Genomic DNA, 15709 nt, shown 5'->3' on the forward strand with positions numbered 1-15709 from the left:
TAGGAAGTTCAAGTATTTCTGTACTACGCAAATACAATATAGGCACACTTACAACAGAGGCAAAATACAGCCATAATCAGCTGCTTTCCTGGGAGGTGCAACATTCCTTTTATTTTGGTGTCGTTTACAAAGATAAAGCAGTCAATTGCAGTTTTTTATTTACATAAATCGAGAATTCAGCTTGAGTTCAGAAAAGGTGATTTTATTGCTGTCTTTCAAGTACACACTGCTCACTTCAACTGGCTTTGCAGCGTAACAACGGCAGAACAAATTTACCTTTTTTTGCAGAGATAACATTGGAAGTCCCGTCACTGAATTCCATGATTTGTTCACTTGGGAAAACACGTATTTGTAAAAGAGAGGAAGACCCCAGCCTGCAATAATCCACTAATTAAATGGGAAAATGACTCTATAGACCAAAAGCATCAAACCAAAAAAGGACATTTTAGGTTTCATGGGAGTTGACAACTCTTTATTATAAGAACGAAACATTGCAACAAGGTGTTGGATCATTTATTGAAACTAATGTTTGCATAACTTTTCAGTGGTTTGAATTCATATTTATAACTTTTGAGACTTAAAAGAAATAATAAGGGAAACCAATATCCCTCTTTTTTTTTTTTTTAACATGCCTGTGTGGCAAGAATGCTGGAAGTTTGACAAGGGTGGTACCATCTATATACACTTAGGAAAACATGCTTGCTGTGGGTGTACAAAAATAAAATTTATTTGTTAAATTACACATAAATATAAGGTACAAATGTATTTTTAAAATACAGATAAAGATAATCACACTTGCATTGTGTACATATGAAAATACAGTATTTTAATATTCAACATACACAGACACATTTATGATAAATGCAACTAGTTGGCAATGCCAGTTCTTCTCAGTCTGTTTTTTGTTCTTTATTTTTTTTCCCTTTCAGTATTCCATAAACATGGAAAAATAGGCTTTTGAAACAATTAGTTCTGCCGGACATCTTGCAGCAGCTTGTTAATTTCTGCCACCAGCTCACTGGCATCCATGAGTTCGTGTTTACCATCACTGAGGTGGTTGAGCACATTGTCAAAATCATCTTCTTCGTAATTCTCTGGGATCTCCTCCATGGCTGGCAGCCATTTAGAGGAAGGCTGTGCGCTCGAGTGAGTCCCCAGAGCGGGCCCGTTGCTGGCAGGATTTTGGAAATGCGTGCTGGCTGCCCAGGCTGCCACCCCCTGTGGATAATTTACAGTCTTGGCTGGCAAATGTCCCTTCCTGCGCTCCAACGAGTTGGAGCGATCCACCTCACTGCACTCCGTGTAGGCATCTAGCGAGGGAGGCAGCAGGCGCTGGAAGACGCTGCTCATCTCGGAGAGGAGAGAGGCGGTACAGGTGTCCCCTGACTCCTCCTCGCTCTGGCAGTCTTTACCAAACGTCGAAAAGCTCTTCTTCTTCTGGCTGGCATCAGCAGGCTGTGGATCTTCCTCGAGGCCCTGCTGCTGCTGCTGCTGCTGCTGCTGCTGCTGCAGCTGCAGCTGCTGCTGGGGCGACTGGAACTCCTCCCCAGGGATGAACATGTTACTTCTGTAATCGGAGGAGGGAGAGGGCAACGGCGGCATCCAGCACTGGTCGGAGTGCCCCAGAACCCTGCACTCCTCCGTGCACAGCCGCATTGCTGCAAGAGAGAAAAGAGGAGAGTGAGCATCCCCCTCCGTTGCAGGTATCACTTGCATTCGCAGGGACTAACACAAGCACTGAACTTCTCCAAAGATGCGCCAGGGGAGGTTTAGGTTGGATATTAGGAAAAATTTCTTCACGGAAAGGGTGGTCAAGCATTGGAACAGGCTGCCCAGAGAGGTGGTGGAGTCACCATCCCTGGAAGCGTTCAAAAAACGGGTAGATGTGGCATTTGGGGACATGGTTTAGTCTAGTCTACCCTTGATTGGTTTAGTGTGGACTTGGTAGTGTAGGTTAATGGTTGGATTGGATGATCTTAAAGGTCTTTTCCAACCTAAACGATTCTATGATTCTAAATCTGGTGTTTGGGTTCGTTTTCTGTGTGCGGGAAGGTGGCAAATACAAATGGTCTGGATCTAAACGTACTTCCCTTTCCAAATAGTCTCAAAAAATGAGAACAATAAATGTAAGACAGTAACGTGATCTCATAACTAGGGCTGAAGACAACCACGTAAATCCAAGGTGGAAAACAAGCACTTGCAACTTAAAGCCATTCGTTCCCTTGGTACAGTGCTGTTTCATTAAAAAAAAAAAGTAAAATAAAATGAAGGTGTTTCTATCTCCCAGCATTTGCTTAAGTTTTAGTGAAGTCTTCCACATGCAATCAGAGAAGCGTATCCGAGTAATAAAGTCGGAATAAATGGACAGGGAAAATAAAGAACAGTAATGTGCAGAAGGATCTCCCTCTTCATTAACACACCTCCTTTTGATCTGACAATGAGGTGTATGCTGAACACGAGGTGATCCACTGCCATATTACCTTTTTAACTGAATCAGTTAAATTTCAATCCACTATCAGAATACCTAGGGCTTAATTCACACCCTGTGTGACTCCAGTGTTTACACTGGAGTTACTCGGAGGTGCACTCGCAGCTCTGTAGCTCGGGTTGCTGGACCGTGCCGGCTCAGGCATGGGCACAGGGGGGGCTCTGACCCACAAGGTGGGCACCCAGGCCAGCCAGGAGGGCTGAAGAGCAGAAGACAACAGAGCCGCTCTTTCAGCTGCTTGGTTTTAGTGGCGTCTCTCAGGGAGAAGCAACACGATGGGGCAAGTGACGGCATCCCTGGGAGCTACACTGGTCTGAACTGGCCCACGGAGGGGCACTGCAAGAGTCCTCCGCAAACACCTGAAGAGGGCTGGGAATGGTCCCTGGAAGCGGAGACAGGCAAAGCCCTATTTGGCAGAACTGCAAAGAGAGATGTGCCAGGAGAGAGGCCAAATTTTCCTCTCCAAAGGAAACCGACTCTGTAGGACACGAAACCTCGGCTCAGGCTGGGCGGCTGCCTGGGTGCCTGGCAGACCTCCTGGAAAAGACCGAGGTGCTGTAGGGGCCACTAACTTGAATTTGAGTCACATACTTCAAAAGAAATTTTTCAGAAATTTCAGACTCTTTGCATTATGCATATTTTGACCGTAAGAAGCTTCTGCCCTAATTCTCTATCAATCAATGTTTAGATTAGCCCATGCAGAATAGTGGGTTTTTTTCTTTCTCTCTTTATATATTGAATACATGAGAAATGTTTGCAGTCATGCCCTGTAAGTTTTCCTCGCTTTCTCATCACGTTTCCCATCTGGCTCTGGATCCACTCAGTTTATCAAAAAAATCTTTTTGCAATGGTGTAAGCAGAACTGAACAGAGTATTTCAGCTCAGGACGTACCAGTGATTGATAAAGTCCTGCTCTCACCCTGTCAGCGTTATTTATCTCTGCACTTTGGACAGCCTGTCATATTGTTTGCTTTCCTAATGCCCCTTCCATTCCTCTGAGTATAAACTTTCTCTCTGTCTTACACGTGAGAGTATGAATTTAAGAATACAGGTTCAGGCTGCAGGCTGGATATTGCACAAGCTATTGCAAATGGCTTGCTGATCAGTGAGCTTCAAACAGAAAAAGCAACCTAGAAAATATCAGTGGCTGAAGTTTTGATACAAGTGACTGAAATGCCTTCAAGTGCTTTGTTCCCATGTATGAAAAGCACACACGTTTTCTGTTTTACAGAAAATGCCTGAGCGTTAGAAAAGAGAAAAGGTATTTAAGTGACCCATGGAGCCTGGACCAGCTCTCAACTCATCCCAGGTGGTGAGGATTACACTTCTAATTAAGAAAACTCCTGTAAATTAATGGGAGACTTTCAATGGTCTAGCATTTCATTTGTAGTGAGGGTTGTCATATTGTGAGTTTCGTTACTGATGTTATCAGAATTGGATTTGGTACAAAGTAATAAATTCTGACATTCCTGAACATAAGATCGAAAGATACTCTGAGGAAATTGAATGGTGTCACAGTCTGTCCTTAAATCAGCAACAAATAAAAAAAAGAGCCCAGATGCACAACAGCATTTTTTTTTTTTTTTCCAGAACGTAAAGCTTATTTTTGAGGATTGAAAAAGTGAGAGAGAAAGAAACAAGTCTTTCAAGGACAGTTACTGAACTTTCTGATCATGTCATTTTGGAAGTTTCGAGGGACTGGCTCCATTCCTTTCCAGTTCCACCTTAAAGGGATAAACGGAAAGGACTGTCTCGCAGCATTTTGCCTGTGTCCAGACTGACAATGCAGAAACCGTTCAAAATGGAGAATGGGAAGCCTCCAGGAAGTTTTCTTTTCCTTTTTATTTGTTTGGATTGCAGGTCAGTTCAGGTCTCATCTGAACAGGTTCAGCATACTTCGATGGATTAAGACCACGCATAGCGGCAAATGGACATCTGGGTGAGATTAAATGCCCATCCTGGTAGCCCAACCCAGTTCTGCCTGTACTCAGCAGTTTTCCTTACTTTGAATGTGATTAGCGTTGGGTGAAGGCCGGGCACTTTTGGAAATCCTACCCTTGGGCTTCCTGTTTAGAGAGCAAATTGCAAGAGCTGAAGACGAGTGGTGGGCATGTCAGCTAGCCAAGAGGGTGACCGCTCCCGCCCGCTGGCAGCCCCCAGCTGCCCACCGGGAAGGGGACAGCTCTTCCTTGGCAGCAGCGGGGCCGGATGCCAGTGCTAACACCAGTGCACTTGAAGTTCCCCCGGCAACTGAGCGCTCCAGCAGATCCCTCCCTGCCTCCTTGCCAACCACAGGAGAGAGTAAGACATGCCTCATGCTAGCTGGCAGAGGAGTAAGTAGTAGGAGCTGGGGGAGGTAAAGTTTTTTTTATAAACTAGAGGATATTAGGACTCCAGATTTTGGTTAAGGATTCTGAACGAATAGTAACTTTTCAAGGTCTCTGGTTTTGAAACATGGGGTACATAACACTAAGTTGAGGAGGTGGGTGAGTGCCTGGGTGGGTGATACAAGACCTAGCCTGGAGCAAAATATACGAAGAAAATTTTAAAGTTAAAACATATAAGAAGAACAAATTAAACTTTTGGGGTTTCCTCTTGCCTCGCGTGACAGCATATTTCTCAGGGTAAAAGGCACCAAGGTCAGGTACAATCTCCTCAGCGGCGTTTTCCGTGGCAGCAGAGGGGAGGGGCTGCGGCACTGCAGCTCCTCTCCTCCAGCCGTGGGCGATATCAGGGGGGTCACTTTAGGAGGCAGGATGTGCTGCACCACCCCACAAAGCGATGTGCCCCCGTGTCTAAAATGCCTTTACTAAACTTCTTAAGTTTACACTCTTGGTTCAGTGAACCATACTGAAATTATCTGGCCGTGCCAGTTATACAGAGAAAAATAAATAGGATCTGAAATAAGTACAAGATCCAGGGTACAACCAGAGGCTGTATAATTAGTAAAGTAATTACAAAATTCTCATACCTGTACTTAGCATGATTTCCCATAGCCTCCTTAATTCAACTTATAACTGGGCATAAACTTAAAAGTGGTACTTCATACACATGAATATGTATGTGTGTGTTTATCATACTTTCGCTCACCCTTTTCTAGCTTTTTTCTCTTTTCTGCCCCTGAATTGTACCTCTTAAGCTCCTTCTTCTAGAAATTAGGGTTGCAAGATTTAAAATCTGGGACATATTTAGATCCTTCCCTTGCCACTCCAGTTCATTTTTTCAGTGGGAAAAAATAAACTTTTCTTTCTTCTCCATCCGTATTTCTTGAGCACTTTCACAATCCATTTCTGAACGGTAGAAGTTTATATCATATGGATCGAACCCACTGTGGAAAATGTATCTCCCAAATTATAGTTCAGGGTATTTTTAACAAGCCACAACTGCCTGGCTTTGCAAAAACATCCACCCAGTCATTAGAAGTCTAAGCACATGGAGCAGATTGTGCTTTCGGGGGGAATCTGAAGCCAGTTGATGATTATGTGAATAACAGAAAAAAGTAGGCATCGCTCTGAGCAGATTTTCAGTTGTGTCTGAGGTTTCAGTTTACTAGATAGGTGAAGGCTTCAGCTCAGTATTTATCATGAAGCAGAGGAAAAAGGAAGGAAACACAGGACTTGAAAAATACAGAATTTTTGCTTTCTCAGTAGTAGCTTTATCAAAGTGACAGACAGGCAGCACTGTAAATAAACTGTTCAGCTTCCATTGTGCTCTTACCTGCAGGAATTCTCCCATCTGTAAGGAAAAGGTCACTGAATCCTTCCCCAAGAAGTCTGTCAATTGGAGACTCTCTCCCCAAATCATAATCGCTGTCTCCAGCTTCACTATCACCCCGGCCACTGTCTTTCAAGCTGAATTTATCCATATCTTGTAGGGCATACCTGTGAAGAGAATTGTGGTGATGGTGGAATTAAATTCTCTCAAGTACATTATATTCCACTTTTTGATTAAATGCCTATTTTTTCTGATACACATACACGCATACGCAGCAGAACAGTCCAGATCCTTACCTGTAGCTTCTGGAATACTTGTTTCCTCGAAAACTTGGCCTTGGTTGATACTGGCCCTGGTGAAGCATTGAGAGAAGCTGAGAAACCTGCTAAAGAAAAGGTGAAAAAACTGATTCCTTGAAATGAAAGCTCAAATTCCTAGTTGTAAAACTACTGATTTGCTTCTCAAGTTTGTTTCTTGGGTCGTGGGGCTTTTTTGCCTTTACAGTTTCATTAAATCAAATTCCTGCACATATATAATGCAGCACAAGAGACTATTTTGTAGTTTAGTGTCTTCCACAGGAAACATCTGAGGACCTTGTACAATGAGGAAACGCGCTGCTGTTCATTAGCCTCTGAACTCATAATAATTAATTCATTAACAAGTAAAACAAGTAATTAAACAGAGGTGGAGTTTTGTTTTAATAGATTAGGATCAACGCCCTACCATTCCAGGATCCTAATTCAAAATAAAACGTCGTTGGTCTACATGTAAAGAGCTACCAGGACACAGCTCTCATTTAAGCCATTACGTAGCATTTGCAGTAAGAACTGAGACAGGTAGTCTCAAAGTTTGCGATACTGTGGTCATATATTACAGCAGCTGTACTTAAACTGTGTCATTGTTTAACCTTTTAGTTCTCCATCCCCATTAATGAAAGAATTTCCTGTATTGTTTCTCTATATAAATACTCTGGGCTCTCTTTCTTAAACGGAGCTATACAGAGGGAAAGGGAAGGCAAGGAAGAGCGAGCGAGCAGTAAACCAGAGCAGAGTACTGCCTGTGTCACTCTCCGTTGTTTCGACCTTACAGGGAAGAACCAAGAAATAATGCTCTTAATAATAGATTTAATCCTGTTCCCCATGGTAATGGATTCAGTTGATTTTGGAGTAAAACTGCAAAGCTGTGACATCTAAAGAGAAATCCGTAACATGTTCTCATGAGGCATAGACCTAATTGCCTATTGCTCTCACAGGTTGCATGCAGAGTACCTCCACGCTCCCAAGTGAATGCATGAGCGAACGGATGTGCAAAACGAGGTATGGACCTTACCTCAACAGCCGGGGTAGCATGGGTGAGTTCCAGGGAGAAATTTTCAGGCACGTGGTTAGAGGAGATTGTCACCAGGCTGTTCAGCGATTGGTGGCTGTGGTGGCTCTGCCGGCTGCTCATCTGTCCCCTTTCCAGGGTCGGAGATGATGATGGAGAAGCTCTGTGGTGAGATCTGATGGGTAAAGTGCCGTTAACTGTTGGCACTAATGTAATGTCCCCTTTGTGGATCTGTCTTGAGGGTCGTTTTGGGTGGTGCTGGTAGGTCGATTCCGCCACGCGACAGTTGTAGGACCTGTTGTCCTTCTTCTCTCGATTACATCTTGTAGCAAAGATAACCATAATGACCAACAACACGGCACATATTGATCCTAAGGATATAATCGTTATCATGGAGACATCCAGGGAGGGCTGGCTTACCAAAGTTGCTTCTGTGCTTGCAAACGAATAAACATACTCAAAAACAGTACATTTCAGAAGTGCTTTAGTACTAAGCTGAGGACTACCTTTATCCTGGACTATCACGAAAAACTCCCATTGTTTTGCTGGAACTGATTCAACACTCACATTGATAGAGATGTCACAAGTTTTGGGATCCATCACAAAGATGCTGTTTTCCTTGTCAGCTGCTATGGAGCAGCTGAGTTCAGAGTTCATACCAGAGTCTCTATCTGTAGCCCTTACCCTGGTGACGAGAAAGCCAATTCCAGCATCTTTAGGGATTGAGATTTCTGCTGTGCTGTTGCGTAGCGCTGGCCCCACAATGACAGGAGCATTGTCATTTTCGTCGATGATGGTTAGTACAACTGTGGTATTGCTAACAAGCTGCTGACTCCCTCCATCCCTAGCTTGAACCATAAAGGCAATTTGATTTACTTCTTCATGATCAAAGGTTCGCAGGGCATATATCGCCCCGTTGGAGGGATCGATGGTCACATAGGTGGTTATAGAACTTCCCAAAACATAGCTCTCCAAAATAGTGTAGGTCACCTGCCCGTTGTCGCCTAGATCTGGGTCTGTGGCTGTGACTGATGTGATGTACGCTCCCGGAGAGTTATTTTCCAAGATAACAACCTCGTATCTGTTTGTCTGGAAGCGGGGTGGGTTGTCATTTTCATCACTGATTTGGACAGTAAAGTGTTTCACTGTGGAGAGACTTGGCGTTCCCTTGTCCTCCGCTATTACAGTCAAGCTGTATTCAGATCTCTTCTCCCTATCCAGAGTGGCATTAGTCAAGATTAAATAGTTATTTTCATAAGTCTTTTGAAGTTTAAAGTGGCCATGACCATGGAGCTTGCAAACTATCTCTCCGTTCACGCCAGAGTCCTTGTCTTGCACTCTGACCAGAGCAACAAAAGTGTCCAGGGGTGACCCTTCAGAAATGTAAGCTACCTCTTCTTTCTCTGGGGACATCAGGTTCAAGTTAATTTCGGGTCTGTTGTCATTCACATCCACAATTTTAATTATAATTTTGCAGTGAGCTGGAATAGAGTTTGGCCCCAAATCTTGAGCCTGAGCATCAATTTCATAGGATTTGGTTACTTCATAGTCCACCTGCTTCAGGAGGGTCAGATGTCCTTTTTCTGAATCTATCTTGAAAGTCTCTATAATTTTGGCAGACACATGACTACTGAAAGAGTACACGACTTTACCATTAGCGCCCTCATCTGGATCAGTAGCATTGAGGTCTATGAGCAAAGTCCCAATCGGTGAATTTTCCAAGAGTTGGATTATATACGACTGTTGCTCGAAAACAGGGCTGTTGTCATTGGAATCAGAAATGCTTATTTTCAGGAGGGACGATCCAGACCTCTGAGGCACCCCTTTATCTGACGCAGTGAGTTGGAGTTCGTAACTTGACTTCAACTCCCGGTCCAGCTCTCTAACCACGATCAGCTCTGCATACTTAGCACCATCAGTCCTGGTTCTCACCTCGATACTAAAAAAATCATTTGCGGAAAGGGAGTAAGTGTGAAGGGAGTTGTCCCCTACATCTGGATCAAAAGCGCTGTCCAAAGGGATCCGGGTTCCTACGGCTGCACTCTCTGATATTTCGATAGGGATAAGGGCTCGGGAAAACTGGGGAGAGTTGTCATTGATATCCAGCACTTCAACTTCCACATGGAAAAGCTGCAGATGTTCAGTGGGCAGAGTGATCACATCAAACTCTATGGAGCAGTTTAAGTTTTTCTGGCAGAGTTGTTCCCGGTCAATTTTAGCTCCTATGCTGATCTCTCCATTATCCTCACGGACTACGAGCAAGGGAGAATTCCCCCTCTGCATGGCTCGAAAACGAACCGAGGAAGGGTTAGGCATTTTTAATAAAACATCAGCTACATCGTCCGATAGTCTTGCAATTACCGATCCGACTCTCTGCTCCTCATAAATCCTGTATTTCAAATTCTTGCCCAGCACAGCCTTATTGAAAGATACTATCACCAGTGCAAAAATGAATATAAAGTGCATTTTACTGCCGACTCGGTGCATTCGTAAGTTTTCGCAATTCATTTCTCCAAGCAAGTTAAAAAGCAATTATCTCGACTTCCTCCGGTCCCTCAAACCCAGCGCGCATCTGCTCCTTTCAAACTTGCGAACGCCTTTTCTAGCCAGCCGAGTACTAACACCTCACCGGAGCAGAAAACTTTTCCTTTTTTTTTTTCATACACACCGTGCCAGGGCATCCGGATACAATCCGTACGCAATCCACGCCGTCTCATTGGACTCCCCGCTCCTCTTCCAGGACGAAAGGCGCCCGGGCAGCGCGCTCCTCTCCCGCCGCCCGCATCCAGGCACCGCCGGCGCGGCGGCGGGGTCCGCAGCCCGTCCTCCGGCGCAGCTCCTCTTCCTCCCTCGCCCTCCTCGCCGCCAGACTAAACACCTCGCTCCGCCGGCTCCAGCCTAAAATCCGCCGCAACTTCGCTCCAACTCCCCAGACAAAGCTGCTGCCCGGCATGTGCCGAGCGCCGGCCAGCCAATCAGCCCGCAAGCCGCGGGGGACGCGCGGCCGCCCGCAGCCCTGCGCCACGGGGCGGGACGGGGCGGCCGCGGGGGGGGGGGCGACCGGGAGGGGGGAGACCGGGCAGGGGGGAGGCAGGGAGACCAGGGAGGCGGGGAGACCGGGCAGGGGGGGAGCAAGGAGGGGGGAGACCGGGCAGGGGGGGAGCGGGGAGGCGGGGAGCAGGGAGGGGGGACACTAGGCAGGGGGGGAGCAGGGAGGGGGGAGACCAGGGAGGGAGGGAGACCGGGCAGGGGGGGAGCAGGCAGGGGGGAGACCGGGCAGGGGGGGAGACCGGGCAGGGGGGGAGCGGGGAGGGGGGGAGCAGGGAGGGGGGAGACGGGGCAGGGGGTGACCAGGGAGGGGGGAGACCAGGGAGGGGGGAGACCGGGCAGGGGGGAGACCGGGCAGGGGGTGACCAGGGAGGGGGGAGACCAGGGAGGGGGGGAGCAGGGAGGGGGGACACCGGGCGGGGGGGAGCAGGGAGGGGGGAGACCAGGCAGGGGGGGAGTAGGGAGGTGGGGAGCAGGGAGGGGGGAGACCAGGCAGGGGGGGAGCAGGGAGGGGGGGAGCAGGGAGGGGGGAGACCAGGCAGGGGGGGAGCAGGGAGGGGGGGAGCAGGGAGGGGGGAGACCAGGCAGGGGGGGAGCAGGGAGGTGGGCAGCAGGGAGGGGGGAGACCAGGCAGGGGGGCAGCAGCTCCTCCGCCAGCCCCGCTGGCCGCCGGTGTGCCGCCGCGAAGGGGCGGGGGGGGGGCAAGTGAGTAAAGGGCAACTTTAAATCAACTTCTTCCCCCCCCCCCCCCGTTTTCAGGGCACTTTCAAGCGGGTTTTTGTGATTTTAATTCCGCCCCTTCCTGCCGCGAAAACTGCGGTCGCGCTCCTCGTTTGCATACTTTTAGGTGCCCCTGTTTAACTAAGCGGGATCTTTTTCCTGCCTTTGCTTAGTGAAGGAGGCGGGGGGGACGTGTCGCCAAGCACGCCTCAAGAGCCTCCTCTTGCTCCTTCTTTGCCTATCACCCGCTTTTCCTCAACGTCTGCGCTCCAGCGTGGAGCAGAGGGGGAGAGAGATCTCCTTCCTCGCTTGAAATCTTCGCCCTCCTCCTCGCCGAGTCAGAAACATTTGGCACACTCCCGGCCCTCCCCCGGCTCCCCCTTGCAGCATCGCTGCCCTCGGCGCCGCTGCACTTGCCCGAGCTCGGCTCCTCTGGGCGTGCAGTTGTCCCTGGGTGCGTTTCTGTGCTTTTTTTTATTTTATTTTATTTTATTTTATTTGCTGTTCCAGTGCTTCTTCAGAAGACCTTTTTCATCCTAGTTGAAAAAGCGCTTCATGCTTCACCACGACAATCTGGGCTAAGTACACCTTCCACATGCCAAGAAGTGTTTTAAAGGAAAAGAAGCCACGAGGTAGATTAAGTGTTTGGAAAGTGACAATTTCCTCGCCTCTCTGCTATTGCTGAAAACAGTTTTCACGTTTACACTGCAACACATTTGCACCAAAAAAAACCTCCACCAAACTTATGGCTGAGTCGATAATGCGTTTTGTGTACACCAGAAATGCTACAGATCCCTGTGTGAGCTTCGGGCTGCACCCAGGTCATGGAAGCTGATGCGTTCTTCTCATTTCAGATGTATCTATTTATGATGCGATTTCTGTTTCCTCTTCTTCGCATTTGCTTTTCCAGATTTATCATTTTAGCCACAGTCCCGGCATGCTTTTCATTGGGTTTCTGCTAACTTTGTCCATTTGTTTATCGGGGTTGCCCATAACCATACCATCACTCACTTTTATTGCTCCTTTCTCTCTCTTACGTTCCCCCCCATGTCCAAAAATGTAAAAAGTAAATCTCTGATTTTCCCAATTTACTTACTCTCAGCAGAGCTCAGCCAAAGTCACAAAGAAGGTTCTTGCTGAAAAAGAAAGCAGAGGAGGCTCAGCGTGAACTCTCCTTCTTTTTAAGCATTCAAAAGCATTTTATAAGCCATTGTCTCTTTTTTTTTCACAAACCAGCGCCGTGTGGCAAATTGTGCAGAATAGAAATGCCCATAATGAATGTATTTAGTACTGGGTCACGCTGATGAACATTCTGCCCCCATGAATAATACTGTTTTACAAGTTTGCAGCCTTTTCAAATTGCTGATCCCCAAACCCTATAGGCAAACTAGAAAAGCTAACACAAGCAACTGGGACTTTAGAAACCCATAGCCATCTGGCCTAAATCTCTAACAATCCAAGCCAATAATTATATCAGTTCAGGCTTTAGTGAACCCCTTTGCAAACACCAAAAGAGCAAAGAAAGGAATTAGTGGCCATTCTAAGTTCTGGCGGAGAGAATTCAAAGATAATCTAATTCCATTAGTTCATGGACAGCTTTTTTTGCAGCTCTGATAAATCTTCCTAAAACATTTTTCCAAAACACCAGTGTAAACTCTTTTCTGACGATAATTGGGGAAATAGGTTCAATTAAATGCTGTTCTTAGTGTCAATAAAAAGTATTTTGTTGATAAAAGAAGTCACTGCCCCTTTACATGATGAGTACAGGAGATGAATAATTCATAGTAAAAATAATTTCACTGCTTAAAAACTAAAATATTGTATATACTCGTAAATGATAACGTGTTCTTCCATGTAACTGCTTAGTACATTTAGATATGCGGAATTTGCTTTATGCAATTTTTATCACTTTCCAAATAGTAATTCCACTTCATCACATCGGTCTTTCTGAGAGACATACTCTGGATATTAATAGATAGCAGGATACCTACAGATAGGAATTAGAGCACCTCTTTTCCTTCTTTCCCTTTTAGAATTTATTTTTTATTTTGCAACCTCACCAGCCAGGTTGTATATAATATTATCACTTAAGTCCACACTGTCTTGCAACGAACCGTTTACACTTACAATGACGATAAAATGTCATTGGCACGACAGTCCTTATCTGAATTCTGAACTAAAGTAATGAAAAAGCCTTGATTTTCTTCTTTTCTTTCCATCTGACTTTCGTTTGAACCTACAAGTGAGAAGGAACACATCTTGAGGTTGTTTCTTTAGATGCAGCAATATTTCAGTGCGTGGCGCTTCTAGAAGTGGTACTTCTGTAGGGTGCTTGTGAGCAATCGCAGCGCTCCCAAGGCTGATTCCTCCCATATCCAGTGAAAGAGTTTTGTCTGAAAGTCTCTTAAACTCCAGTCCACCTTTGACATGGCAGACTTCCCTTACAAAGAAAAGGGAGAGTCCCACGTGCAGCCAGCAGACACTTCTTAGGGAGCGTGGTATTGTGAATGCTGTTAGGCACGTGAGTGGAGTGCTGCTGGCCTCCTGGAGAGTAATCTTGGTTATTCCCACCTAACACGGGTCTATTCACCACAACGCTCTTCTCAAAAGTTGCATTCAAATTGTCCAGTCATGTACCTGAGGAAGACAAAACAAACTTGACTCCAAATAGCACTTCCATTTGCCTACAGTACTGCTTTAGAAGCCGCAGCTGCACAGCAGATTAATTAATTTTTCACTTAGCTGCAAGTGGGTTCGTTTCTGTGGTCGATATACTTTAAAGTCTGCCTTGTTTCTCTGAGGAGTTTTATTGAGCTCTCAAGCACATATTTCTGCTAAAAGTTACTGATCCCCTAGGTGCACGGTATATATGCAAAACTTAGGTGACAGAGAATTTTACTTTGAAGAACTATTTTGAGAAATAGTCCCTCAGCAGGGACAGGGAAGAAAGAAAATAATTTTCTTAACAATGATAGAAGCACAGCGAAATTAGCACAGTGCCATTTGGTTCATTCCCCTCTCAGCACACACACAAAAATGAGCTTTTATTCACTCTCAGTATGATTTATTGCCTTATGTTGCATCATGTTACAAAATGTCATATGCACTATGCTCCAGTGCACGAGACGTAGGAAGATAAAATTTGATTTGACACCTGCGTAATGAATGTGAGAGACAAGTCTTCCTAAGTCAGAAGCGTATTTTAAAAGAACATTTCCACCACAATGAATGACAAAATTGGGGGGCTTCCTCTCTGCCTCTTCCCTCTCTCCCTCCTCTTCTCTTTCTTCCTCCTTGTCCCTCCATGCCTCTTCAACAAGCTCTTTCCCAAAGTAAAACTAATGGCAGAGCTCTCCCCAGTCTTCGTACTTTACATTTCCATCTGTTGCAGCATGAGTGCAAATTGAGTGAAGAGTATCCTTGTAGACAAACGAGTATTGCCATTTTATACTCACTCTCGGACCCACAAGCAAGCTGATCAAAGGTCAGTATGCTGCTGTTCAGTGGAGTGGGTGAAAGGAGGCTGACATTTCAGTCTGATTTTTTGCACAGACAACCATATTACAGAACTCATCACAAATTAGCGCTGGTTTTGTCCAATCTACAGTCGTGCACATCAGTCATGCTTATACCCAATACCTTTTTCAGAATTGAGGTGCATCAGAGGCTGGATTACTTTAAGAGATATTAAAGGCAGAATGGGCCGTTGGATTATCCAATATGACCTCTGCATCACAGTCGTCTTAATTAAGCCCAAATACATTAGGTAGGGCATATATTTTAATCTGTGGAATACTAAACAGTCTACCTCAATCAGGCTTCAGTTACCTGGTTTACCTGAAAAGACAGAGGATCGATGATCTAAAATGGGCTCAGGGATCCTGGCAGGCAAATCAGAAAAGCAAAAATTCCACTTGATACTATCAATCCTGACCTCCACAAAATCCATACCTTAACTATGTACACGTATACCTATACCTTAAAGTAATCCTGCTGGAGGTACCCTGCCTAACAGTTTCTGCTGCTAGTCAGAGCTCTGCCCCTTCTATGCAGTGTCCAGCACGAGCACCCTCAAGGGCCACCCTCTGTCACCTCAGAGACACCCGGGAAACATCCGGTAAAGGTGATAGCTGTATCGGGAAAAACTATCTTCCTGCCCCAACAAACAGCCAGTCAAAGCCCTGGAACAAAAGGCCAGGTACCCAGAAGTAGGAATAAACAGAGAAATTCAAGGCCAGGTTGGATGGGGCTTTGAACAACCTGGTCTAGTGGAAGGTGTCCCTGCCCATGGCAGGGGGGTTGGAACTACATGATCTTTGAGGCCCCTTCCAATGCAAACCATTCTATGATTCTATGAAATTTAGTTCAGAGCCCTGATCTATAATTTTCACTTTTTCAACTTGCTTAAAAAAC

At 45.8% G+C, this 15709-nt stretch overlaps 1 protein-coding gene across 1 annotated transcript; it reads right to left on the bottom strand.

Moving 5' to 3' along the window:
• Positions 1 to 966: 966 nt before the first annotated feature.
• Positions 967 to 10015, bottom strand: PCDH18 (protocadherin 18). Its single transcript, XM_009488922.2, has 4 exons — positions 7532 to 10015; positions 6499 to 6587; positions 6206 to 6369; positions 967 to 1658 (listed from the first exon to the last, which is right to left on the bottom strand). The coding sequence occupies exons 1-4, from the start codon at positions 10013 to 10015 to the stop codon at positions 967 to 969; spliced, it is 3429 nt and encodes a 1142-aa protein (XP_009487197.2).
• Between the last annotated feature and the right edge of the window lie 5694 nt (positions 10016 to 15709).

This window comes from Pelecanus crispus, chromosome 4 (genome assembly GCF_030463565.1).
Source record: "Pelecanus crispus isolate bPelCri1 chromosome 4, bPelCri1.pri, whole genome shotgun sequence".
NCBI classification, from domain to species: Eukaryota; Metazoa; Chordata; class Aves; order Pelecaniformes; family Pelecanidae; genus Pelecanus; species Pelecanus crispus.